Raw genomic sequence first — 27,469 nt, 5'->3', positions numbered from 1 at the left:
TTATTTGCATGAATATTTGGTAGCATAGAACAAATAATTATGTAGCATTGTAGCATGAGCGGTGACTCTGCAGTATAATGCTATAATTCATGGAGTTAATGCTATAACTGTCTAAAATTGGAACACTGATTTCTGTTGGGGGTGTGGAACACGAATTCAGTATATTAACTCTGTGATTGTCACGTCGTATTTGAGGCCTCTAATGGTCTGTGACAAAAAATGTAAATTCTACAAACTGAGATTCCATGGGAGAGACTAAATAATGCCCCTGAACACACCTTGCATTATATTTGACACCAAGGCGTGAATGTAGCGCAAATTCTCTTTAACTAACTTTTCAAAGGGATTTACCTTTGCCACGAAGTTTGAGCCTCTAGGAGAAGAAAGTTTTTGATGACCTTGAAGCAAAGCACGTGCCACGCAGATGTGAAGGAGGGAGGCAGTAGCGGTTGTTGAGAAAGAAAAGGCACTGAAAGTGTAAAGGGACGGAAGGAAAATGAATAAAGTCAAGCAGGTGCGGGACTGGGTAGCTCGAGACGTGAAATATTGACGGCTTGGCAGTGACGGCGCTGCTGCTTGGGAGACTCCATCCACTGAAGCTTTGGAGGCTTGACATTGCTTGATTATAGTGTGTGCATCTGGAGTGCTGCCTCGTATATGAGGTCAAGGTGTTTGCAAGGACATTTGGTGACCTGCCAATCACTTTGTCACACTTTCTCAACTCGGCTGGTTTTTCCTGACAGGTGCATCTGCGAACTCAATGCGACTGGAGCTACGTGACTCAGAAGGGGCATCTATCATCAAGTCCCTCGCCGACAGTGACGACACACGCCTCGACGCTTACCCCATCTGTGACGGTCTGGTGCTGCATGTTTCCGACCCGCAACTCAATACAGAGGAGTTTAAAGACCTCTCAAGGGTACCAAAGGTGTGTTCTATGCATATTGTTACAATCATACTCAGCTTATAAGTTTTGAATCAGTTGTTTTAGTGTTTATTTTTAACCGGTTGTTTCAGTGTTCCACACACAGAAATCTGCTATCAGGTTCGTTATGACCTCTTTTTGATGTTAATGTAGAATCTCACAGTGTGTTTTCTGTATATATTTGTTGTTCCAGGCGGCACTGAGTGAGAAAGTTGTCAGCAATTGTTTGCATTTAGTTTTTAGTGGTGAATTCATCATTCCTTGTTGCTATCAGGCATGGATAATTGCCTCATTAAATGGTCTATAATTTGTGACTTTTTCGTAGTAGGTAATTTTGGCCATGACTTGCATTGCATACAGCTTTTCACAGAGAGGTGGCTTGTGATTGGTGGCTTTTCACCACAACCATTTATAACTGGGAGCTGTTGAATTAGTTCTGGCTTTGCAAGATTGAAAATGATTTTTAAAGCGTTGCACCTACATACTTTAAGATAAACATCCTGCTGTATTCCGCTTTCCCTGTTGCTGTAATAATCCAAGGCACAGTCACACTAGCAAGTTCATGTGTTGCGTTTAGAAATGAGTGCGAAATACGAAGACGTCCTTTGGTGGCACACTTTTCGGCATTCCTACCTGGGCTGCAATTGCCTCTGGCTGCATGCATACATATCCCATCACAATTTTTTTTTCTGTGCTTAGATTATTCTGAATTGATGTGCTGTGAATGCTGCAAAGAAATTGGAGAAAGCGAGTATCTCGCTGCGAGGATAGGACGCTGGCTGCAGAGCTGAGCACTGAAGAAATACTTACTGTGAAGCAGACCTGTCATTCTATTCTCAGCCAGCATAAACTGAAGGAATAAATGAAATGAAATGGCAGATTGAGCGAGTTGATTTTTCGTAGTTTTGTTTTTTCATAGCGCTACGGATGCAACAAGTAACTGTCGGAAACAAACTCTTCCAATCTGCTGTTTACTTCATTTCTAGTACTTGGGTTTCTTTTATGTGTCGGTGCCACATGTGTACTTTTTTTTTATGTCCTGTGTCCATAGCGCTGTTTTTTAAGTAACCATGAGCAAATAACTTGGATACTGTGCTGTCTTCACTACCACGCTGTTGTTTGAACAGCTAGCGAGAAATGCTTTTGCGGATTTTGTACCATGTTAGTGCTTTCCCTGCATAAGTGATGTGTTGGATCTTGGATATTTTCTTAATGTTCTGAACACATGTTTGTTAAAACCAGGCAAACACTGCCAAACCTCACGCTTGTTGTTTCTTCTGTTAGTCATTTCCAAGTGCCTTGGGCGCACTTTGAAAGGCAAGGGCGTTGCGCATTCAGCTTGTTGAATGGAGAAAATGTCACATGTCACTGTTTCCTTTGTAGTTCTTTGACCCAATGCAGCTTGAGTAGCTGTAGCTTGTATAGGCAGAGCAGCTGCTGCCGGCTGCATTCTCTTTTTTTCCGGCTGTACCGTGGTTTTGTGTGCAATCAGCTTTGCTTAAAGGGAAACTGCACCGGTTTTAAATTTCAATGCGTTTCGAGGGTTTGAATGTTTATAGCTTGCAGTTTAAACCATGTAAACTTTTTGGTGCTAGCAGTTGAATCAGTGACGAAATTAGCGATTAAGACCGTAACTGTTTCCAGACTTCTCTGCACCGCACAGCAATGGGTGGAGGGTTGCATGATGACGTCATTGACAGTACCAGTACATTTCTCACATAGAAACGCTTGGTAGGAAAAAGTAAAAACAATGCTAAGGAAAGCAAAGCCCTAGAAACGTTTGGTGGCATCAGAAAAGGCACCACAGGAAGTGGGCAAAGGCAAGGATAATAATAAATGTTGCTGTCTGCGACATCATCGCCGAGCTTCTCTGTAGACCTTCAGTGCTGTGAGGAGAAGCTCGAGATTTAATTGTCGATTGCGCCATCAGTTTGAATGTGCATGCATTGCCTACAGCCTATTTAGCTTTCAATCCTTGACTATCGTAGAATTCTTGAAAAGGGATGCAGCTGCCCTTTAAGGGCGTGCGAATGTTCAAAATTTACAATACAAACCAAATATGTTTGTTATTCAATTTATATTCATTTGTTTGTAGTCTCTTGAAGGCTCAAAAATTGAGAGCTCACTGTATTCAGCAGTGATATGACAGCTACAACCGTTTTCATGCATGACTTTCCTGTACGAGAAACTAGTATATAGAATCCTATAAAATTTATACTGGATTTTTCAGTAGGGTCCACACTTCTTTATTTAAAAATATCATATAAATTCTGAAATAAACAAGACTAACAGTGGTTGCTATTTTTTAATTTTCTTTCTTTTTTTTTTTTTTTTTTTTTTTTCTGATCAGTGTTCGATTCGATAATTCAAGGCATTTTTCCTCACATCCATATTCGATTCGTATTCAAAAATTGCAGTTTTCGCACGCCTCTAGTTTTGCTTTGTATCATGTCACACTTAGTGCTTGCTGTGCTGGGCAATCGACGTTCGTGGCGAAATGCATGCTTTTGGCATGGATGCAGAGTGTGCCTTGGAAGCTCGAAGGCAGATGAGAAAGCTCCAAAGGCGATTTTTGAGTTTGTGAAATGAAGCTTGTTCACTTACTCGAAGGATACTGCCCTGTGTAATGAGTTGTTATGGAAAACTATTTGTTCTAACTTACTGTCATTACAGAAAAAAAGTTCCTGTTGTGGTGAGACTTTTTTTTTGTCTACCTGCTGCTTCAAACCCCACCACTCCTACAGCCATCTTAGTGGTTTGCAGGATTTTCAGAAACACAAGTTCCTCCTTCTACTCACTTGTATTGTCCAGCACCTCGAAGGGTAGCCATTTGAATGCAAGATGATTTGGCCTCTACCTCAAGTCTGGATCTTATGCGGAATTGGAGCAATTTGACTAAGTTGTCTCAACACCTCGAAGGGTAGCCATTTGAATGCAAGATGATTTTGCCTCTACCTCAAGTCGGGATCTTAGGTGGAATTGGAGCAATTTGGCTAAGTGAAGCCGTTCAGCCAGACCAGTGTATCATTACTTTGGTTCATCCAGTTAAGTGCTGTGCGAGTGTTTGTTGCGATGAAGCCATTTATGAAGTGGATGAGATTACCTGGTTTTCCTTTTTTTCTCTTATTTCACCTCTTACTTTTTTCGCACTCTTTACCACCAGGTGGAGCTGTCCGAAGAGGCATACAACCGGCGCAATGATTCGGCGCGGGCATTCCTGCAGAAGCATGGGCTAGGCCGTTTCAACGAAGATGCGCAGGAGAGGGCACGCAAGCTGGAAGAAGAGAAAGCTCGCAAACAGAAGGAAATTCTCAAGGTGACTAACTCTCCATAGCTGTGGGCAGTTAGTGATGCTCTCTCTGCAAGAGAAAGAAAATGTTGTCGGTGCTTGTTAAAGGATGCTTCATTAATTTGAATTTTCGGGTAGGTTGAACTAACTGCCAGGGACCTTCTTGGATGCATGGAGTTGCTGGTGTGAAGTCACGCGTTTCATTTGTGCACAAATCTCTTTTGGTGCTGGCAGGTCAAACTATATGCAAGTATTACTGATGTAAGTGAAGAACAGAAAGACAACATGCTCAGTGACACTGGGTGTATGCATCATGTCACTTGCCTTTTTTTCCCATCCTCCTTTTTTTTTTTTTTGCTTCGTTCAATTCATCGTATGCCATTTAACTTCTCGTGTCATCTTTATCCAAATTTCTACCGTTTTCGTTAGTTCAAATTAACAATTTGAATTTGCCGAGAATCTTCATGCAGTTCGGTGTGAAAGATTTTCATCTTTTTGAGGCTGACGGTTAGACGAAGGCTTGCACATGAAAGCGCAAGAAACGATAATGCAAACAAGAAATTCTCATAGGGGGGGTTCATTTGTCTTGAGGAACAAATTGAACGAAATCTTGAGTGATGAACTGTGCTGCAGTATCTTTATTGTGTCCTCTTCAGGCTTTATTGAGCTAAACGCTTTGAACGGCAACATTTAAATGGTTAGGCATGAAGTGGAATCTACATTGTGTTAAGCTGTTCACTTTTAGCCAAAGTACATCTCTGTTAGTGTTCTGATAGGAGTTTGCCAACCACGACAGAAGGGAAACAACCAAGTTTCCTCATGTGTCATTAAGTTGCATCGAGATTCCTACCTCCTTTCTTTTTGTGCACTCCCACCGAGTGTCACTGGTTTCACATGGGACACTAGTGATTCATCACCTTTAGAGTTGCAATATTGTTCCACATTCTCACAGTGCTTTCAGGGCAATGTCAAGCCTGGTACCACTAACTGTGCACTGCTGTAATGCTGTGCAGAAGGTGTTTGTTTACTATAAATGTCACCTTATCACAGGTGTCCTCAGACATCTAAAATGGCCGTTTTGATGCTTGGTGATACTATGGCCCCAAAACATGGTTTGTGCCATTTCGGTGAAGGAGTCCTCCGATTGTAACACTCCCTAATGCTGGCCTCTTGCCTGGCACAATCGATCATGTCTGGCACCTCATGTATGACAGAGGTGAAAACGATTAGTTATAATTAACATGTAGCTGACCTTCAAAGCATTACGAACCATGTTGTGTGGTTCAGAAGCAAATGCCCCGGGCCGCAAACTTTTGACAGAGAGACTGTACATCCACGGCATGTGTTGGTTTCCACAATATCCGTGGCATCATTGTGCTGCAGTATTGATGCCTTCAACCAGTGCTGACCATGACACGTGGCTTCAAGCAGCTGCTTACTTTCAATTTTTGTTCACATCGAGCTGGCTTTCATAAAGTATCTGCAGTACTGCTGTCAGCTACAAGGTGCTGTGGATAGCTGCTTGCACTCCCAGTACAGTGTGAGGTTCATGTGCCCAGTGGTCACTTTGATATTGTGCTGTGTTCAAATAGGCTTGAGACTTGAGATGACTTTGTATGGTTTTGACAAACAAATGCATCATGAGGGGCATTGAAAGTGGCTGTTCCCTGGGATGTTGCCGGCAGTGAAGTATATTATCACGCTGTCCGCTCTCGGCGTTCTTCCCCAGTTGGGTGCGACGTCAAACGGCTCAAGCTTGCCAAGTCCAGGCATTGCTGAAAGTGGGCTCACAGCCCCGAAGCAGCTTGAACAGCAGAAGCATCAGGATACTGTAGTGGCAGCTGCAGGGAACGGCTGCCATGTTCAGACCCTGAGCAGTGCTGCAGGTGCAATGCACCAGCCAGCACACACGGTGAACAGTTACTTTATTCCTCTTTTGCGTGCTCCAGAAAGCCCTGCCTCCGGAAAACCTAGCGGTACATGCCTGCCAACGCGTTTGATTTGCCCGGGAGACTTCCGATTTTGTACCGACCTTTCCGATTGTACGATCGTTGTCTTAAATCTCTCGATAAGTGGTCGCTGCCCACATAAGAACGGTTTTTTGCAAAGACCCGCCGCGATGGTGCAGTGGTAAGACGCCCGACTACTGTGCTGGAGTACCCGGTTCCAATCCTGACTGCCGGCTGCTGTGTTTCGATGGAGGCTAAACGAAGAGGCGTTCGTGTGCTGTGCGATGTCATGTCAGTGCACGTTAAAGATACCCTTAAAGATGCCCAGGTGATCAAAAATACTCTGGAGTCCTCCACTGTGGCACCCCTATCTTTCTTTTCCACCTTCCTTCTGTCCCTTACAGCGTGGTTCAGGTGTCCACAAAAGAAGTGTGACAGATACTGCGCCTTTCCTTTCCTGTGAACCAATTATTATTATTACTATTGCGCTTAATGCGGCTTTATGGGTGGCACTGTGAGCGATGAATGCCAGCGCCCCAAACTGGTTGGATGCGGGTCACACCGCCCTTAGCCTACAGCACTCATGTAACATTGCCAACAAAACTGCTAAATGTTTTGCTTTTATGAAGTCATAGCAGATCACAGCTGTTGCTGAGGCAGCTGGCAAGTTTTGGGGTCTGTTTTGAGTCTTGAACTAGAAGCGGCCTAAGTATTCAATGGCTGCCGCTTGCAAAAGCTTCTACGAAGTTAGCGCCACTTAGAGCTTTGAATGCCCTGTGCTCACAAAGGGAACAAGGAACTTAAGGCTTTTTATTGATATAAAGTAGTTTTTGTAGATTTTTTTTATTACAAACTGAAATGCTTCAGCTGTATTGGCTTAATTGTATTTATGAGTTCTTGCTGTACACTCTCGATTTGCTGAGACATGTACGTGCGGGTATATTTATATATTGTAATGCGAACAACACAGGAAAGATAGTAGCGCAACGTTTGTTTTATTTTTTAGTAATAACAAATGCAGGCACATGACGGAATCGCGGGAAGAGCAAAGCTTAAACAAAGAACATTTACTTGCGGTAGTGCAGTTAAGGTACACCGTGGCCTCTGATCGATTGCTTTCCAAATACCATGCACCATGTTTTCAATGAAACGGTTGGCGAAACTTTTCAGCTACACAGTAGGCATAAGTAGTCTACAGGCACAGATATGGCACTTTAATCCATAATGTCACTGGAATAGAGGTGCAGTATAATGGGTGGTGTATATAGCTGGGGGTGATTTCGCACCATCATTTTGCAGTCTACCAGCGCTTGCTCTTCAGGACCACTGCGTGTGGTGCACATTAAATCGTGACAGTTTCGTTGTCGCCACAAGGTCCTTTCAGGCTCACCGATTTGCCACTCTCGGCGGCTAAGCACAACTTGGCGGCTTCTGATAGCAGCGAGTATGTGGCGCTTTGCTCGCACAGATTTCTAGTTTTCCTCTGTCTTGACTGTTTAGGCACGAGACGCTTGGGATAATTCGTTAATATGCAGGCATAACATCCGGTTTTAGACAGGTCCAGTTTATCGCAGGGAAGCTCGTTAATTGGTATAACGCAGCTTACGGTGACCCTGAATATGCTCTCAATAAACTGCTCTCAAAATGTTTCGCATAAACCGCAGCAGTTGGCATTAATCTTCTGTCTTCTCGTTTGACGTTTTTCTCAACTTTTGCGCAGCACAGCACAAAGCTAGTCTTCTCGTTGCACTGCCGCTATTGCTTTGACATCATTTTTGTGCAGTTTAGTGATGGCTAGGCCCTGGGAAAACAACAATCAGGAACTCTATTTATGATTGGTGACGTGACGAAAAAAACAATGGGTAGAGACGCTCACAGAATAAGTACACGATGCGAAAAAGAGCTGATTCAATCACTGCGGAACAGTTAGAAGTACGGAACGGGTCGCATTTGCAAGCGCCTACACAGAACAACAGTCGACAAAAAAGATGCTCACATGCAGTTTTAACACACACGCGCAAGACCAATAGCTCGCTGCCTTCTGAAGCGAAAAATCTCCGCAGTCTTCTCCGGCACCACCCTCCCAACAAGCAGCACTCTCTATCGCCATTTGTTGAGTTTCATTGCCAACGGCACCACTCGCTCCCGTAGTGCAGTGCGGGCGCTTGTTGTAATATGCAGTATATTCTAGGCACTGCACTAGCAGTATCGGCATCTTTGCTTAAGCAGGCGACCGGGGCCAATTCAAGCCAAAGCCAAAGTAGCTGGTGGTCGTTTCTTGTAGGTGGCGGCAAATTCGTCTCTGGCAGCACACAACTGGTGCGGCCACAATAGATGTAGAAGCTTCACTGGCTTTGACTTCGATCTGGACTAAACGGTGGTCTCTCAATGTACTTTGCGTTGAAGGGTAGTTGTCGCGGTTTTGCCCAAATATTAGGCCATCTAGTCCTCCTGTATCGCGCTTAGCTGCATGCTACCGAGCTGCACTGTGCTATGCCCGATACAGCGCGATGGTTCACCTTTCAGCACCGTCACAGCTAACAACAACGGCCGTGGGCGGAATTGAGTCTAATGGGGCTGGCAATGGTTTGGCATTAAAAAACTAAAGCAGCACGCCAAGCAGTTTGTGTCAGCTGCAGAGGCGTAGCGAGAACACTCGGCAGTGTGTCGTGAAGGTGTCTTCACACGCTCCTCTAGTCACATTTTATGCTGGCTGTTGCTGCTTGCATTTATGCTTAGGATGTTTGGAATGTTCAGATTAGGACTCATTAGACACTGCCTGAATGTACCCCATTCCTCCCTTGTTGGCCTGAATTAAAAAAATCGAGTTTTGATCTTGCCAAATTGACAGGTATATAAGGATAGGGCAGTGGTGTCATCTTTAAGGCATTGTGCAAACATGTGTTGCAAAAAGCAGTGCATTTGCCATGGCTAGCTGCTGGTGTTGAGGTGTAGAGGGAAGAAGCTGCTATTTCAAGTGAAGCCAAGATGATCTCTGTGATAGCTCATGTGGAATGACAGTTAGGCCAAAGGTAAACATGAAGAAAAAATGAAGCCAGTTCTAGCCGGAATAATTTCGAAATCCATCTCATGTGAATGCTTTAAACGGACAGAACACTGACCAAGATGTAATGGGATTATGGTGGCACTCACCTCTTAAGTATCCAAGAAACGAAGTTTTATTTTAATTTGGCACTGAGAACGACGCAAGTGGCTTCTTGCGGCGAAACGCTGTATTTATCGTTGCAATAACGCAAGTGACCACGTCCTGGGAAAATGTCGCTGCTTTTCGCAAGTGTAGTGTTCTCTACTACTCTTTGAAGTGTGCTCGAGCCTTGTTTTATTATAATTGCACTCTCTCCGTTGCGCCCGTCAGCAAAAACAACCCACCTTGCGCATCACCTATGGTGTGCTTTCAGTATATTTCACTAGATGACACCACAGCGTTTGAATTCCTACGATGAAGCTGTGACTATGGCTCACTAAAACTTTCATCGAGGAGACTTGCGTTCCTGTGCCGGAACAGCCTTGGGTGTGAAAACTAAAATGAGTGCTACTCTGTACTAAAAATGTTGAATCGCTGTCTGGTGGGTGAGATTTATATTATAGTTCTAGGTACATTGCTTTTGTCAACGCGCAGTTGTCATGGTTTCCAGCATCAGACTACATGAAAACGGGTGCATGCCACTGATCGAATATTCTCGATAAAATTTTTCTGCACCATTTCTGACAAAACCACTATGGAATCGACCACTCAAGACTGGAAGCTTGTGATCAGTGTTAAGGTGCACGTATTGATGAGGACTTTAGAACCAAGTTCACTTATTCGAGATATTTCATTATTTTTTTTTTTTGCTCCCAAATGTGACCATGTTTACCACACTTGGAAGGAATTAACGGAAGAAATATGTGAAAACCCAAACCATCACTGACGGTTCCTTGCAAACTTGTTTCTCAGGTCATCCATGTAGGGAACCGTTGCGAAGTGGTGGGCATCCCCGGTCAGCCGAGGCGACGTGGCACTGTGGCCTACATCGGCGAGGTCGACTTCAAGCCAGGCGTCTGGGTGGGCATCAAGTACGACCTCCCTCTGGGCAAGAACGACGGCAGCGTCGCGGGCAAGAGGTACTTTGAGTGCCTTCCCAAGTATGGCGGCTTTGTGCGCCCCATCGACCTCACCATCGGGAACTTCCCGCCAGAAGGCGACTGCACGGACGGTGGCGACGACGTGGACCCCGATGATGAAATGTAGTGTTGCATGCTATAGCCATGCACGATGACTCTTCGCTCATTGTGGTCGGTTTACACATTGGTTTGGTAACTTTATTTTGCTCACCAGCATTTACTTTGCCGAGATTGCATGGAGCAGTGTAAGGAACTTGCTGAAGTGAGCAAAACCAGTGGGCTCCATAAAGATCTGTGCCGAAGGACTGTTTGTAGGGCGCCTGGGAAAGAGTACAGTGGATGCGCTATTATTGCCAGTGAGGCAAATTTGTCTCGACTGTCTGTTGTATTTTTATGCGTCTGTGACCGACTTCTTTTTTAATGTGCACAAGGGGCACTATTGTCAGACGTTTCTGTGCATGTAAACGTTTAGTTGAATTCTATGCGTACAAAAAAAAAAAATTGGGTGGTTCACTGTGCAGCACAAATTGGTTGTTGATGACAGTGTTAGGATAGCACCAATGCTATGCCAGGCGGGTCGCGTTGTGGTTAGCGTGTGTGTCATTTCATACAGTTGTTTGGCACGTACTAGGTCATTCAAAAACACACGCAAAGAGCCACAATTTGTATAAACCTTGTGACAGAGCCTCTTTTTTTTTTTTTTTTTTTTTTTTTTTTTTTTTTTTCATGTGCTATATGACTTATTCGTAATCTAAAGAAATGTTCACTGACTTTACCCGGTGTTGGCATTGCTGGATTCTTTCATTATTTTGGAGTAGCAAAATGGGCATGTGCGGAATTGTGTGTACAAATTCAACGCTTTTTGACACAGTATTCCAGACACCTGCTGGCACAGAATCTATATGGCCCGGTGTGATTGCAAAGGTAGGAAAGAGAGATATTGACAGCTGTGTACTTGTTAAGTTGCCTTTTTTCTTAGTACACATAGACTCTTGTTACTAGGCCTTTTTTTTTTTTCGTCAAATTTAGGTCACATCTTCACCCTCACAGGTAAAGAAATGACCTCTCGAGTTGATTTTGCAGTTCATTGAGTTAGGTGTGCAGCAGTTGGATCTAGAAACTCGGATCGTCGGTCAGTCAGTATGTGTTGACCATTTCTGCTATGGACTGACTGACTGCAAGAGATCTGCTTTATTAGTTGCAGGCAAGAAGAAAGTATGTCCCGAAGATGTAGTTACGAATCAGCATCCCACAATTAAATTGACTCTGCTGGCGGGGTTCTTGGACAGGGTTGGAAGGAGAAATAATATGCAGTTGCCTGCTTTGGATTTTTTTTTTTAGTCATTGTTTCTAAGTTATTTCAACATTCCCTCGACAAGTGTGCTTTCAGCCGGTTGGACAATAACAGTCTGGTTGGAGAGCGCAGGGTTTACCATGCCGTCCGGCCTCTGCTGTACCTTCGGACGAACATTGAAGGAGAAAAAAGATTAAAATTTTCTAAGGAATGCAGTAGCACGTCTTGGGTGTCTTTTCGCTTTTATTGTAACGACTACAGTCAGAAAACATCACCGCCTTCCACCTTTTTTGATCACTATTGTGGTATTACACAATTCACCGGGTCCTTGGAAACAGCAAAAAAATGGCTATAGCTAGCAGTTCTTCTTGGGCTTTGAATGCCAGTACCTGTTGCTTTTGAAGCATGAAGGTTACACTGAAAAATGTATCCGCAATGCTGTAGCAGCTGAATATAATGCTTTTATGCAGCTGCAACTAACAATGTAACTTCCTCAGTAGCACCAATTATTTGGCAAACTGACTAGTTGACGTGTTACCTGAAGCTGAACTGCACCTGTACAGTTCCTACATATTGTACCCAGCTTTGTCCTAAAGCTGTGAAACATTGTCCTTGCAACAAATTTTGCTGTAACACCTTGACCAACCATATACCTGCACAGACGCTTCAAAAATGCACCTACTTTAAGTATAATTGCCAATAATTGATTAGCAGCAGATATCAGTCTGACTTACATGTATGACTATGCTTACACCACTCGATGCCCTTGATGCGTTCACAAGCGTCTTGTGCCTGAGAGGAATGCCCATTACACTACAAACGCCTTCGCAGTAATGTGTAACGCTAGCTCAGCTGGTGAAGCCATGTGTACCTGGTACCAATACAAACGCCTTCACAGTAACAATGCTAGCTCAGCTGCTGAAGCCATGTGTACCACATACCACTACAAACACCTTCGCAGTAATGTGTAATGCTAGCTCAGCTTCTGAAGCTGTGTGCAACCTGTATCACTAAAGATGCCTTCGCAGTGATGTGCAATGCTAGCTCAGCTGCTGAAGCCACACGTAATCCATACCACTACAAATGCCTTCGCAGTAACGTGTAACGCTAGCTCAGCTGCTGAAGCCATGTGTACCCTATACCCTACAAAAGCCTTCACAGTACTGTGCAATGCTAGCTCAGCTGCTGAAGCGGTATCGTGCATATGTCTCGTCGAACAGCTTCTTGCAGTTGATGTTGGCGTGAAGCTTGGCACATAGAAGGAATATCCCCGATAGCTTCCGGTGGAGTGAGTAGGTCTCTTCCGGAGGTGGTGTGAGCCGGTGCTGGAGCATGACTGGGACCAGGCTCTGGATGCGGCGAGTCGTGTCCTGCATTCCAAAGTCGAAGGGTCCGTCCTTCGAGAATGCTTCGCCCAGGATCATGACAGCATCAACGTGTGCCTGCTGCATCACCTGCGATCATTGGGAAATACTGCAGTCGCAACATTTTGTGCACATGAGAGTTGTATACGCGCACATTCCTTTTCACACAGGTGTGGTCACAATGGAGCACATTGTGGACAATGTCACACATGTATTCTTGGTGGCTAATACTGGCAACAGCATTCGTGGTCAGCAGCCTAGTGTTGGTTCATCTCTTGCCCTATTGATGGTTCATCTCTACAACGTGCACCGGCGACTGCGCATTTCATCGTCCACATTGAAACATACCTCATTTGCACATGGCCTTCGTGCTGAAAAAGAAATGTGAAGCATGCATACTTTCCTCGCTGCCTATATCTAAAACTTATCAATGCACAAGATGCACAAGCAGCTCACACAAGCTGTGTAATATGGTTAGATTTCTTTTTTTTTCTCGGTGCTTGTCCACAATGTCGCTGGAGTTTAGAAAACACTGTTTATGCCAATAGTAACAGCATTAACACAAAGGCTAGTGTGACTAACCTGCTTCTTGTGCTAGGGCTGTTTTACTGTCGCAGTCCATATTCCAGCAATGCTGAGAGGTCTAACCTCATAGTGATTTCAGCCCTTGCTATTCAAATGATAGAGGACCATGCACACAAGATGAAGGAATGGCATCCTTTATATATCCAAGCTATCTCCCATCCTTCAGCTGTGCTCGTCCTTAACGGACAGTCTTTGCAATTGTGTAGATGATCTGGAAGGAATTGAAATCTGGCCCAGGAAAAAGCCTACCTTGGCCTCGTAACCGGTGAGGAACCCCAAGTCCTTGGAGTGAGCGAGTACTTTTTCTTCGTCGCGGTCAGCTGCTGCCTTGATGACCCGCATGTACTTGTCCACAAAGGTCTTGTCATACTCTCGGCACGCACCAAAGTCCAACAGCATGAGCTGCATCGTAAAGTTCAGTTTACTGGCGCATTGGAAATGTTGTGCTTTCTAGCACACTCGGTGGACAACAATGCAGCTGTGCGTGATGAAGTGGACCGCTCAATGAATAACAAGCATGTAGCTCTATCAATCATGACGTCCTTAGATGTCTTGAGGAGTGGACGCTGACGCAGGCAAAAGGTCTGCATCAAAGCTCCACATATGTATGCCTCTACAACTAGGTCATTAGGCTTGCGATAAAATATGTAGCGAATGATAGAGACTTGCAGCACAAACCTTGCTATTAAGGTTAAGACACAAGAATTTGAGACTAGAGGTTTGCGAATATTGAAATTTTTGAATACGAATCGAATATGGCTATGGGAAAAAAATGCCTTAGAATGTCATGTTTGAACATCTGATCAGCAAAAATTAAAAAAATGGAAAATTAAAAAATAGCAAACACCGTCTTGTTTATTTATCACATGGTATTTGCAAATAATATCAAACTTGGCTTGGACAGAAGTGTGTAAACTGTAAAAACCAGTATAAATTTTATGCACGATCTCTTCTACTGACTTTTTCACCTTTTTGTGCCGATTTTAAATATGTAATCATTTTTCTGATATGTCAACTAGCTTTCAAAATATTTCACATTTTTCACTCTTTTGTTTGTTTATAGAAACAATAGAGTAAGAACCACACATCAGAAAACTATTATTAACAGCTACATATCATATAGTATAAGGAACACAACATAGGAAATACTTTTTTGATCAATGCAGTATTTTTAATCTTACAACTTGTTGAAGTTCGATGTGAGGAAATGTGGTTGATGAACCATTTTAATTAGAGCACAAAACATTTACCAAGTACAAATTGTGAAATAATTTCTCAAATTTGCATAGGTCAATCAGTTAGGAAGACTTCGCAATAAAAATTATTCCTTCATCTTTTCTAGATGCAAAGATAACCCCTTTGTAAACTAGCAAACCGTCAAATATTTGTGTTTTGAGAGAACAACAAAAAATGAACAGAGATGGGATTTATCAAGCTCGTTATCCCCGAACGACCCAGGGAGTGAATAAATTAGTAGGTACATAGAAGATGGGCTGTAGGTTTCCAAAATGTCATTGCCAAAAAGTTGCCTTTTTTCCCGAATTTTTCTTCTTTCAAGAGACCTGTCCACACCCTAAGAGGCTAGAAAAAAATTCTCCAAGAGCTTAAATTATTGAATAGGCCTGAAAAAACTTCTGGAAGCCATTTGCATTACAGTAATTTTGTCTGACGAACAGCTGCACGATGGTTGTCTGCATTTGAGATGCATTCTAAATGAAAAATGATGCTCTTTGTGCTTCACATTTTGCACACTGTTGGGAAGGCCCCCTTCGGAAGAGGGACGGTCTTTCACAGAACGCCCCGTCTTGCTTTGAGGATGCTTCACTGCACAACCCACGCAGACAAGCATTATGGTGAAGCGTGCAGTGTAGTGAAACTGCAGTGAATGTGAAAATCTGCGGTATGTTCGGCAATGTTCGAATACTCCAAAAATTCCAAATATCAGTTTATCGAATATGAATGCAATCACATACTCGATTCGTATTCGAAATTTATATTCACTCACCCCTAATTTAAAGGACTATAGACACTAAATTTTTGGGTTCGTGTTTTATCATTTGTAATGATGCCTAGGACATCATTGTACACGAATCACCACGTGGCATTCGCCTACAACTGCTGAATAATTTATTATCAAATTTTTTTTTCTCACCTATTTCGCTTTCAAAAGCCAAGCGATGGCTGTGACATCACAGTCAAGTCTAGGTCACGCGGGGGATGAAAATACAGCGATATAGTCATTGCTTTGTCATTTGAATTCACTACAATGATAAAGCCAGCCTGCTTCAAGAACAGGAATCACTACAAGTGAAGAATGAGCGATTATATTGCTGTTTTTTCATGCCGCACATCAAGAAATGATTGTGACGTCACAGCCATCTCTTGGCTATCGAAACTGAAACTGGTGAGAAAAGAAAATTCAATTATAAATTATTTAGCGGTCGTAGGCGAAAGCTGCGTCCAGATCGATATACAGGAATGACTTACGCATCATTAACAAGAACAAAAATGCTACCAAGATTTGGTGTCTAGAGTCCTTTAGACATAAAATTTCAGCACCTTCCATAGTAGTGCATAAGTTTAGGCTCGGTTGTTCATGTTGCCTAGAGTTTCCGCATTGATATGCAAGGACCTAGACGCTTGTTTGGACAACTTCAAAGCTTTTTTTTGTGCATACGTCCATAGCTTTGGTTTTGCACGAGGAGAATTTTTTTTCTGTCCGGTGCAAAGCTATGTAATGCTTATAGGTTCATGCACTAAGTCATTGCCACATGGCTTTATCATTTCGTTTGTGATGAGAGATTATGCTAAATTCTCCAGTGATCATTGCTACGCAGAACTAATCGTGTGCTGTTCGCGATTATTATACATGCTTTTGGCACTTTATCTTAAAAGTTAAGTCCGCTTTAACTTGAAAATGGCCGAGAGTAGCAATGATAATGTACTCTGCTCTTGCTATCAGTTCTTGCAGGTGTTAGTCATGCTAGTAAACAAATCGTTTCAGCCTCCTTGTCCACTGTCCACAGTAATGCCTTCACCAGGTGACAGTATTTATTAGCTGGTAAGCATTGATGTTGTGTTGCACACTCTTGGAATAGCACAGGACAGTGCTCATGTCTGGTTCCAGCCTGACAGTACTAGTAAAGTTAGCGGTAAGTGTGTACTAGTGAGAGACACTGCAAAGCACATCGGTTGTCACCACACAAAAGAAGAGCAATGCAGGTAGGGTCTGTTTTTCATTTGTCACTTTTCTGTACGTCTACACTCGCATATGGGAGACGTGTTGCTGCACTCACCTGGTCACTGTCTCCATTGTAGAAGAAGTTTGACCAGTTGGGATCGGTCTGCATGAAGTTGAAGTCGTACAGCTCCAGGAGGCATAGCTTGAGCATGCTGTAGCTTATCTGCGTAGAGAAAAGTTTCACCCTGCATCACACCTCAGAGCTACATTCACTGGTTAAGAAAAAAAGTTATTGATGTTAGATCTGTGTTTCTGTCTATGTCATGTCAGCTCATATGCAAAAGCATCTATAACAGCATGGACAGAGTAAAAGTACAGTAGACTCCCTCTAAAACGAAACTCCACGAGAAAAAAATTGTGGTGGTTTAAACATGGCTTGAGCCTAGTGATAAGAGTGAGAGCTGTGTTTAGCATGATTATGCATCGTTTGAATTATGGGGACGCTCAAGCTTTGCCTTGAGAGTAGCCGCGATAGACCCTGTAACACCACCTTTTAAATACGCGATTTCTTTTTCATATTTTTTTCTTTAAGTTAGGTTTTGGGGGCAGGGAAAGCACAGTATACTTTTGGGTGGAAACTCGGGTCAAGGTCACACCACCTTTTTGAAGGTCAAGTGGCCACACAGTTTGACCTTGAGATATACATGGCGCAGCGAAGTTGTTGCTTCAATACATATTGGTCTTATCAGACGTTCAACTCATCAGAAGTGCCCCTAAATGCTACGTAAGCGTGCAAGGTGTGTCCAAATATGAGAACATTAATGAAATTATTTTGGAGTGAAAGGGTAATTATAAAGAGAGCATATATTGTAACATGTACGTCTCTGCGCCAAGAAAACGTGTGACACCGCGTCAATTTTAAACTGCTTAAACTCCCAGCTTAACGAGCCAGGAGAGATGCAATCGGGCCATTATTGGCCGTGGAATGCAGACAGCAGGCCTGATCGTGTCCTGCATTCTCTACATCAAAGAAGAACCCTTCCTACTAGAAAGCGCAACTCTGCGGGCGACAATGCTTCCTTGCATAACTGCGTAATAGAGGTCTCTCTCTCTTTTTTTTTTTTTTCCACCAGTAGCAGGCCCGTGCATTTTCTTATCCTTCTTCCTACAGCCACAACAACAACCTTGCTGATCATAATACCTGCATGATCAGCGTAGTTTTGTTGACTGGACTAGGGAGGCGGCTTGGATCCATGGCTTCCTGGACTGAAGAGGTTGCCCACCTAGGGCAAATATTTCATGGCTACTCGGAATAAAAGCTCCTCTCTCTCTTGCCGAGTGCCGTGCAGACATTTTGGAAGCATCAGTGGTGGAGTTACTGTGGTTCATGGTCATCATGAAAGTCCATTTTGGCAGAAGGGACATTCAAAATGTTTTGTTTTATTTTTTATTTGCATGATAATGTTTGCATTTACATAACAATTATGGGAAAAACCACATTTCCCACACTGTTTGTACTAGCCAAGAATGCCATCTTAACCGAGCTCGTCTTGATGGGAGTCTATCATTAATTGAACCAAACTATAGAGTATAGATATTTAAAAAAAGAAAATGGTCGAAGGGCGCTGCCATTATGGAGACTGGGCTGTGCTATGCTAATAGCACACGTAAGATAACAGCACAGGTACGAGCTGAGGATTATCTCCAGCACACATGCCCCCACAGCCCAGTCAAACCAGTTTCTCCGAGGGTCGTGAAAAAGCCTATAGAGGAAGACAGGGCATTTAAAGGAATTTTCATTTTTTCCACATTGATGTGGCATATTAAGATTTCATTCAGCTGAAAATATAGCGTCCGTCCTGTCTTCACCTCTTCTGTGAGAAATTCCAAGCTATATTCCTCGTTGAAATATTTTTCGCCTCGTCTATCTGTCACTTTACTTAATCCCTTTTTTCGTGCTGAGATCATTGCCTTTCAGGCGCCCAACTTAATGTGGTAGTTTCTTCAGCTAACAGTTGTCCTTTTTCATTTTGTCTTTTTATTTTAGTGCGTAGCACTTCTGGCCACAACCACGGATTCTGCTGGTGGTGGTCTAACGCCTGCTCTCTTGCTCTCTCTCTCTCCATGAGCTTGAGGCGTGAAGGAGATGGTAGCGACGCATTGTGTGTCTTAACCAATGAGAAGGCAAAGCGGCTTTACAGCTGCAGCCAATGATGGAGTGGCATGTATCACAGTTGCGGCCGGCGCAGCCGTCACTGGGCAATGCTTTACAAGCGCTTGTTACTCCGGACTATGTAGCCGCGTGTCACTCGCACAGCCTCAAATTCAGACTCTCTCCCTTAGCGTCAGTCACTCCTTGCTCTTCACGGACAGCAGACATGTACATGCGGTGCTCCCTCGAGCTCAGCTCTAAGCCGCTCACCAAGCTGCTCAGTGCTATGCACCAACTTTGCATTTGATTAACAATGCAAATTGGCTGGAGCCTTTTTTTAAACAGAGCTTTACTACCGATGCATATCTAACCTAACGTGTTTAGCCAACACAACTCTAAATCCATTAATATGTAATAATTAGTACTGTCGCAGCCTTGACTTCCAACTACAGAAAGCAAAATACAGTTTTCACTTTCAGCTCACACGTTTCCTTACGACAGACAAAAATCGACCGGTACTGCACGGTCGATCATTTCACTACTTGCCTTGTTCCTCAGTTCTTGTGGAGCGTCGACGAGCTTGTCCACGGGTGTGCCAGTAATGAGCTCCATTGTGTACACCTGGCCCGTCGACAGTTCGTCGATGACGTCTGGGACGTAGTACTCGGAGTATGGCTTCACCAGCTCCCTAAGGAGAAATCGAAACAAAGGTGAGCACCCTGACGCCATTCTCCTCTTCGCCATGGCCAAGGAAAGTAGGCAGCGTACATACTTGAACTTCTTGGCACACTCGGCTTCCCGCACGTAGTCCACCTCCCAGGCGAGTTCACGGCGAGCCACAGCCACAACGTTGTCGATGTACACGCCTGAGACAAGAGCACATTTGCAGTGAAGGGCTAATTAACAAACCAGAAATGTCCTTGAAATCAAAATTAATTAGTTAATATTTTAATTAGTTAATTTTATATTTAGAATTAACTAACCATTAAACCTAATAATGCCCCGCCCCAGTGGTGCAGTGGTTAAGATGCCCTACTATTGTGCCAGAGTACCAAGGTTCGATCACTACCACTGGCAGCAGTGTTTGGATGCAAGCAAAAAGCGTCCGTGTGCTGTGCAATGTCAGTGCACATTAAAGAACCACAGGTGGTCGAAATTACTCCAGAGCCCTCCACTACGGCATCTCTCATAGTCTTGTGTTGCTTTGGGGCGTTAGACCCAACAAACCAAACCAATCCAAACCTTATAATGTATCAACATCCGCCTTGTTGTACAACCCACCTGCACAGATCACACTGAAGTACCCCTTACAGCTTTTTAAGATACAAATGTGTAAACAGTAAAAAAACGAATCGCCCGGTATATGGACACGCATAGCATGCTCTCATATGTATTTAATGGGGACTTGCTGCTGTGGTTTAGTGGTGCTTGGCTACCGAGCCGGAGTACACGAGTTCGAACATGGCTACAGTGGTCATATTTCAATGAAAGTGAAATTCAAAGCGATAACCGTGTGCTGTGCAATGACAGTGCTGCACATTGAAGAATCCCAAGTGGTCAAAATTAACCTGCAGCCCTTCACTATAGCATCCCTCAGAGCCTGAGCAACCTCGACATATTAAGCCTCACATTGCGTTTCGGCCACTGAATTCCACTAAGATAGACTTTTGATAAGACAAACAAATCTACTGGATCCTTCAAGTTCAGTGTAAGTACAACCAACTGGGGCTTTTTTATAGTGTTCACTGGCATCACACAAAATGTGAGAAATTTCGCTACCATGATATGCAGGCCCGTCTTACTTAGCCCTTCATATGAAGGCTGCATTTCAGTTTATCCGAATCTGCTTTTTAGCAAGAAAAGCTAAGCATCATAACATTTTTTAAATAGCTTCACAAGATGTTGCTGGCTTGAGTATAGCCTCGGGCTACATGTTAAAGGTCAGTGAGGAAATTCTTTGTGGATATGATGCTGCTTGCCTGGGAGCAAAAGATGCATCTAATGCCGAGAAAATTAAACTGAAAAGACTTCCCACTGCTTAATTCAAGCTTGTGACGCATATAAAGTAAGGAACTACATAATCAAATTTTGGAAATGAGCGGCCAAGTGCAAAACATGGCTATGGATGTAGCGCAATTTGATCACGAAAACAGCCGGGGGGTAAAGACAACTGCGTTACATTTTCTTCAAATTCATAGCTTGCATAAGCTCTGTTTACTGTGAAAGTACTTAAGTGCCTTTGCCACTAGAATGTGGGAAACTATCAATGCAGGCCAAGTTCACTTTGTCCCCTGTGTCAAGATGCCCAATGCCATGATGCCCCAGTACTTTAATGCAACGGAAGACTGTGTCATGTTGGCGCAGTGGTCAAAGTACTACATTGTGTTACCGCCGTGGTGGTGCAGTGATTAGGGCGCTCGACTACTGTGCCCAAAAATGCGGGATCGAATCCCGGCCGCGGTGGGCGCTTTTCGATGGAGGCGAAAAGCAAGGTGCCCGTGTGCTGTGTGATGTCAGTGCACGTTAAAGAACCCCAGGTGGTCGAACTTTCTGAAGCCCTCCACTACGGTGTCTCTTATAGCAGGAGTCGCTTTGGGACAAGCCAACCGAAGCATAGTGGTACTGTTCTCCTTACCTCGAGGGATGATGTCCCAGTACTTGAGGATGGCCATGAGGTTGTTGATATCACTGTTGATGCCCTTAGCGACACCAGGATACTGCACGCAGACAGTGATCTCACAATTACGGCCAGTCCTGTTTTCCCAAATGGAACTACAGTAAAACAGTGACGGTTATAGGCAAATACTATATGCACGAAGAATTAGCAGCTCATACGGACTCATACGGACAATAATTTATCACAGCATAGTCAATTATACCTGAATTTTGACGGCCACTGCCCTGCCATCATGTAGGGTGGCGTGATGAACTTGACCGATGGAGGCTGCTGCAAATGGTTTGCGCTCAAAGGAAGCCACCTTGGATTCCCAGTCAGATCCCAACTCCTGCACCATGACCCTCTGGAATATGGCCACAAACGGGGACGTTCCATTGAGAAAGCAACACTTGCTATTCTCAACACTTAAAACGGGATATTATCAATTCTCTGTTGTGTTCCAAAGCTGCCTGTACAGGTGCCCTCAAAAGTAAATGGAAGGAGACGCTGCAAAAAAACGTTTCTGTGAACCTAACGAGCAGCGGTCGAGATTTATTGGTGCACTGTGTAATTTGCTCAGTAGAAACTAGGCTGCAAAATACATACTCAAGGATGCATAAGATGAGGGCGATGAAATTAATTTCTTTTTGCTAACGTTTGCTAACCGAAGCCTGTTCCTTTCTAGTGAATGAAAGCAAAGAACTGAAGCTGAAACTTTCAAGCGACGTGAGTGTTGACTAAACGCTGACGAGCGAGGTATAACATGTTTTTCTAAACAAGACAAATTTTTGAGAGAATTGCAATGCAGTATGAAAATTTAAAAGTCATTTTGCTTATTGTATGTACCAGAGTAGAATGTCCACTCGTATGTATGCACTGAAAAAGAAGTTGTGGTAAGAAGCCAGTCAACTGCTACAAGTGCTTTGCAAAAGTAATTTGCAATTTTTTGCATGACAGTTGTAGTAATAATATGTTTCAGTAATTTGCGGTCTGGACGAAAAAGCAAAGGGGGCCTCTGGACTCACCTCCATTTGCCATTCTGGCATGAAGTCCGCTGAGTGCCTGACTCGCTCGAATATGGCCTGCATTTCCGGACTGATCAGAGTGTTATCTGCAAGAAAAAAAAAGGGAGGGAGGGGGGAGAGGTGAAATGCATGAGAACTATTGATTACTGACGGTTTCTTAGGTTTCAAGGGTGAACCTCACCAGACCCCGTCTACATTGAAATTCATAATTGTCTTTTAAAGAATCAAGAAAGAAAAAAACTGTGCAACCACTGCAGCTTATAAGTGCTAGTGTAAGTCATGCGGTGCTCAATGTGCTTCCATGTAGTTAGCTTTTCACTAACTAGTCGGTTGGCTTTATTGAAATTAGCCTTCTGCTCCCAGCAGCTAGATACTCAAAAGCTTACTACACTCTACTGCGAGCCTATTTGTAATTTAATTTAAGCAGGAATTTCATCGCGTGTGTTTTTAACTAGATACAAGTCTCTGGACACTATTGCATGCCTCTGAAGGCATAGAGAACTGTAGCACGACAGGAAATAAGAAAGCTTGAAGGAAAAACTTTTAGACCTACGATTGTAAAATCTTTAGAGCATGTTTATGGGAACATAAGACTTGATAAACGTATCTTGATTAATGCTTAATAGAAGAATTTTTTCCTCAGGTCTAACAAGGTCGGCTGATCAGAAGCAGAACAACACATACTTACCCTCATCCTTTTTCCACCACTGAGCATCAATGTTTCAGTAGGCCAAAACTTCAGCAGAGAATAATTATGGGCAAGACATTAATATCCTTGTAAGTGCATTATGTAAACAGCTACTGTGGTTACATGATGATCAGGCAAAAGGTAACTTCTACAATAACAGGCTGCTGACTGCACAAACTACTGTGACATTCAGCTAGCCACAATAGTACAGAGCTCAAATTAAGCGTGTTAGTATAGAGCTCAAGTGGGTGGGGTCAGCTGTTTACAGCTGCACTTCAAAGACATCCCCTGGAGATGGCTTCATTTTTGAACATCACCATGACACAGTGCCTTTTCTAGGAACTGCAAAATTGAAGACCACTTGTTACACTTGCTGTCATAGCTCCACGAGCTGTAATCAAATATGGCACCGGTGTCATATGTTTTGGTTAGCGGTCAACTAATCTTACCCTGTTCTCTCACCCATTCCACTGGAACAGCACTTACCTTGGATGCTCATGATCTGGCCAATCTTGAGCGCAGCCCCTCGAACCTTGCAGAGCGTGTCGACAATGCGGTTGATGTTGGCCTGTGTCAGGAACGGGTTGTCGCCACCAAGCATCGCAGAGCCGATATCCTGCTTGGGGTCTGCGACGCCCAGGGTTCGCCGGGTCATCTCGGCGAGTGCCCCCAGGCCAAGGCCAGCAGCGAGACCTGGTTGAAGTGATAACACAAAATGTGGCGTTTAACACCCAGAAGCGATAAACGAGCACTGAGTGACACTGTAGTAGAGAGAATTCGGTTGCTGCGTTGCTCATGCATTCAGCTTCAGTTTCTTGTAATGAAAAGCATCACATTTCCTTGTGCTGCAATGACTTAGGGAATGACTTTTTTTTCCTTTCAAAAAAAATAATAATACGATGTCACCTTGTCAGTGGCAACTCGCTAATGATACTAACCATTAGACAGTGATAACTATACTATAAAAGAAGTTTTATTATACAGCTAATTGGCTAAATGGTGCAGCTTTCAAAATTGCTAACATCCACTGCGGCTGGCAGCTTCTTCCTGAAACGTTTCAATTTTGACCAACCTATTTACAGGAACTTTTGAAGGTATCTGTTGAAACCTCTGGTACAGTATCAACATGCTGTATTTTTCTGCATGTTTTTGTAATTCTGTGGACGTGGGTTCTCTTTTGTACTGTATTAGTTCTGATCATGTCAACATTCCCCCTTTCTCCCTTTATATCCCCTCCACCCATTTCCCCAGTACATGTTAGAAAACTGGCATCTTCTCTGAATTAAGTGTCCTACCTTTCCGTTCTCACTCTCTCGTTCTTGCTAGTTTGACTTATATGTTTCTATTACTTGATTTGCTAGTCTTCGATTGTGAGGAATTAAACAAAAAAACAAAGGCTTGAGCAAGTCAATGAAAAAAAGAAAGGCCCATGTACAGATGAAGGTATATTTTGATTTACAACACATGCAATAGAGACACTCAACTACTTGGGACGAGTGCTGGCATAAGTTTGCTTCGAGTTAGTATTGCACAACTGCCCTACTGCCTATGGCCTCTTTGCAATGCATCATAATACCAATGTAACCCAGTACTCTTGATTACCTACTTGAAAAGGACATGTTCTGTGGTGTTGTCATTTGTTTCAAGGTTGCAATCTTCAATGTAAAATTTCAGACTACATTTTCAATGAAGACTTATTTAGTTGTAAGTGTTGTCGTTTTGTTAATAAGAGAGGTGATAAATCTCAAGTGAAGGTCCGATAAATGTCAGACAAAAAGCAGAGAAGAGACGGGTTGCAATTTCCGAACCACTTTTTAAACTAGATACTGTTGGATTAATGCCATCCGATCGAAGCACACATTGGTTTGATTAACAGAAAGTTTACTCAAGAGAAAGTGTACTAAACCATTAGCTGAAATTTTTATCCACTTTCTGTCCCATGTCTGTGATGCATCACATTAACAATCGATGCATGAATACAGATGTCCTACTTTGAAGGTGGAATCCTTTTTAGTACAACATATACTATCACGGACAGGACAGGCGCCTATCCTGTCCCTTATGTGTTGCGCTAAAAAGGATTTCGCCTTGAAAACACGAACTAGCCCAGGAACAAAGGTTGCTAAACAGATGTCCTTCCTAACACATAACCACCTACTGCGCTTGTGTGTTTAAAGGCTGTGTTACCTCCGTATGACATTAGCCTTCCAACCCTTGATGCAGGCACTTTTGTGGCTTTCGAGTGTTCAGTCAGCTGCAATAGAAAATGAAAGATTTTAAATCAATCCATGCAGCAAGAGAAGAAAAAAGAGCTACCAGATTCAACTGTTATTAGACATTTCCAAGAATCATGTCGTGTAGCAGAAAACTATGGAAGACATCCGTGATTAATGATGTCACGCATAATCAATGCATCAGTTAACATGCCCTATGATTTGTGCAAACGGTTGCTGTTCAGAGGAATAAAACAATGCTTTGCGTGGAAGAATTATTCATTTTACACTATAGAACACTGCCATCTTCTTAGTAACAAGTCACGTTGGCATGCCTGCAGCAGCATTCCCCAGCATGTAATACAGGTTACATAATGTCAGACACCTAATTCTTTGCATCAATAATGGTCACATAATATGCAAACAGCCAGTGCGTTCTTCAAGCCAGTGTTCTTCCAACAATTATAGGTTTTTGATATGCAAGAAAATTAAGCATAATGCAGACCCACCATCGGCTTATGACTTGGGGTTGTGTAGCGTGGCTTCGGAGGTGTTGGTATGGAAGGGGTTGGGGAAAGTTGTGGTGTCGGCTGAGCAACTTCTTTCGCTTTTGTGGTCAAAGTCGGTTGCAGAGGTGGGGGTGGTGTTGGCCTGTCTAGGACCGTTGAAGCAAAATCCACTCTTGTGGTCTGAGCAGATGTTGCATCTGCACTACCGACATCTTTACTGTCCACTTTAGAAGTCTCTGGCGCTGTAACAGGCACATATCCAAGGTGGGTTTCATCTTCCAGGCCGTCCCAAGATGGCTTCTTTGGCTCCGTTGTTGTGTGGACGCTTTGACGCCTTCCCTGCTGCACTGCGTATACTGAAAACTGCCTGATGCCCTCGGGTACCATGGACAGCCTCTCTACGGTCTCGGTGACAGCTTTCGCAGCCTCCAACTGCGCAAAACACATTCAGTAAAGTAGATATATCTATACATACATTGTTGGCACCTTCCCTGTGGCAACTTCACATGCTCTAAGCAATTGCTTGAAACAAAATCGAGCATGCATTTAGATGGTAAACAAGGTTATTCACTTTCGTGAACACTTTTCTGTTGTGTGATGGTGACATTCACAATCAAGCCAACACTGCTATACAGATTTTTATATACACGAGCAGTGAATTTCGTGCACAGGCATAGAAACAGCTTTAAACTATTTTCTCAGTAAAGCTTGGCGTAGCAGTTAGCAAAGATATACTCGGAACTAACAGGAAAGAGTATCATTCTTGGCGTTGACGCTGAAACGAAATTAAGAAAAGTTGCATGGCGCAGAACACTTTCAGCAACGACCGCTAAGCGCAGTCAACGTCAGGCAGTAACAAAACAATCATCCTAGCTGTGAAAGCACATGAGTTATTGTTGCTAGACTCATCTCCACAGCGTAGTTTATCGGACCACAAATCTCACCCCTGCTTTCTGGGGATCTGCCACGGCGTTGCTGACCACTTCCTCGACGTCCATGGACATCCTTTTCGCCACAGTTCGAACACTCGAGTTGTGCCATGACTGGCGAAGCTCCGATGCGCCCTGCTCGCGCACTGCCTTCGCGACTTGTTCAGCGCCCTTCAGAACGAGTTTGAGATCGTGGAAGAAATGATTCGCCATTGTGATTCCACTCGGGGAAGTCTGTATGGAGATTTGTGTATGAAGGAAACAAACTCCGAGATTCGGCTGGCGCGCAAATACAAAGCTAAGCGATGCGTTTCTTATACAGCGCACACGCGAAACACGTTGTGGCGTGTTTATGCTCGTGCGCAATCTAGCAGAAAACTGAATTTTTTAGAGCGCCGCAGCGATCAAGTCCAGCTTACGGACAAGTTACTGAACATCGATTTCAAAGAAGTTCGCAAAACATATTCGATCGCCCGAAATTTCATGTTGCAATTACAAATATAATTCGAATTATTCGTGCATCAGTTCAATAGCAATCACGGCTTGTCCAGACCAGCCTGAGCAGCCATAGGAACGTCTGCTCTA

General features: G+C 43.5%; 2 protein-coding genes across 3 annotated transcripts in view; one reads left to right on the top strand and one right to left on the bottom strand.

The window, feature by feature from the left end:
• The window catches only part of LOC146176024 (tubulin-folding cofactor B-like), an 18,446-nt gene extending 6,649 nt beyond the window's left edge, over nucleotides 1-11,797 (top strand). Inside the window, exons 3-5 of the mRNA XM_084582364.1 lie at nucleotides 744-928; nucleotides 4,089-4,241; nucleotides 10,122-11,797. Of these exons, the coding sequence (XP_084438490.1) occupies nucleotides 744-928; nucleotides 4,089-4,241; nucleotides 10,122-10,415 (632 nt within the window). The 3' untranslated portion in view covers nucleotides 10,416-11,797. The remainder of the gene's footprint in view (nucleotides 1-743; nucleotides 929-4,088; nucleotides 4,242-10,121) is intronic.
• On the bottom strand, nucleotides 11,794-27,469 carry Coq8 (ubiquinone biosynthesis protein COQ8, mitochondrial). 2 transcript variants are annotated; one of them, XR_014701488.1, is made up of 13 exons: nucleotides 26,900-27,469; nucleotides 25,956-26,387; nucleotides 25,421-25,487; nucleotides 23,720-23,926; nucleotides 22,546-22,631; nucleotides 21,744-21,884; nucleotides 21,500-21,581; nucleotides 19,637-19,730; nucleotides 19,411-19,552; nucleotides 16,828-16,935; nucleotides 13,781-13,933; nucleotides 12,473-13,036; nucleotides 11,794-12,405 (listed from the first exon to the last, which is right to left on the bottom strand). XR_014701488.1 is itself a non-coding variant. In XM_084582363.1 (12 exons), exons 1-12 carry the CDS (start codon nucleotides 27,095-27,097, stop codon nucleotides 12,761-12,763), a joined length of 1,986 nt encoding a protein of 661 aa, XP_084438489.1. In that variant the 5' UTR covers nucleotides 27,098-27,469; the 3' UTR covers nucleotides 11,794-12,760. The 2 variants fall into 2 exon arrangements, 1 of the variants encoding a protein (XP_084438489.1); XM_084582363.1 differs by having other exon boundaries at nucleotides 11,794-13,036.

The sequence above is a fragment of the Amblyomma maculatum genome, chromosome 10, assembly GCF_055883805.1.
Source record: "Amblyomma maculatum isolate TAMU_Amacu chromosome 10, ASM5588380v1, whole genome shotgun sequence".
Taxonomy (NCBI): domain Eukaryota; kingdom Metazoa; phylum Arthropoda; class Arachnida; order Ixodida; family Ixodidae; genus Amblyomma; species Amblyomma maculatum.
This window is presented reverse-complemented; position numbering and strand designations above follow the sequence as displayed.

Bases quoted from the DNA above. Each gene is read 5' to 3' on its own strand.
- Coq8 (XM_084582363.1), bottom strand. From the start codon at position 27,097: ATGGCGAATCATTTCTTCCACGATCTCAAACTCGTTCTGAAGGGCGCT. The intron at 19,553-19,636 runs GTATGTACGCTG...ATTTCTCCTTAG, and splicing joins GAGTGTGCCAAGAAGTTCAA to GGAGCTGGTGAAGCCATACT. The intron at 13,037-13,780 runs GTAGGCTTTTTC...CAATGATCGCAG, and splicing joins TCACCGGTTACGAGGCCAAG to GTGATGCAGCAGGCACACGT.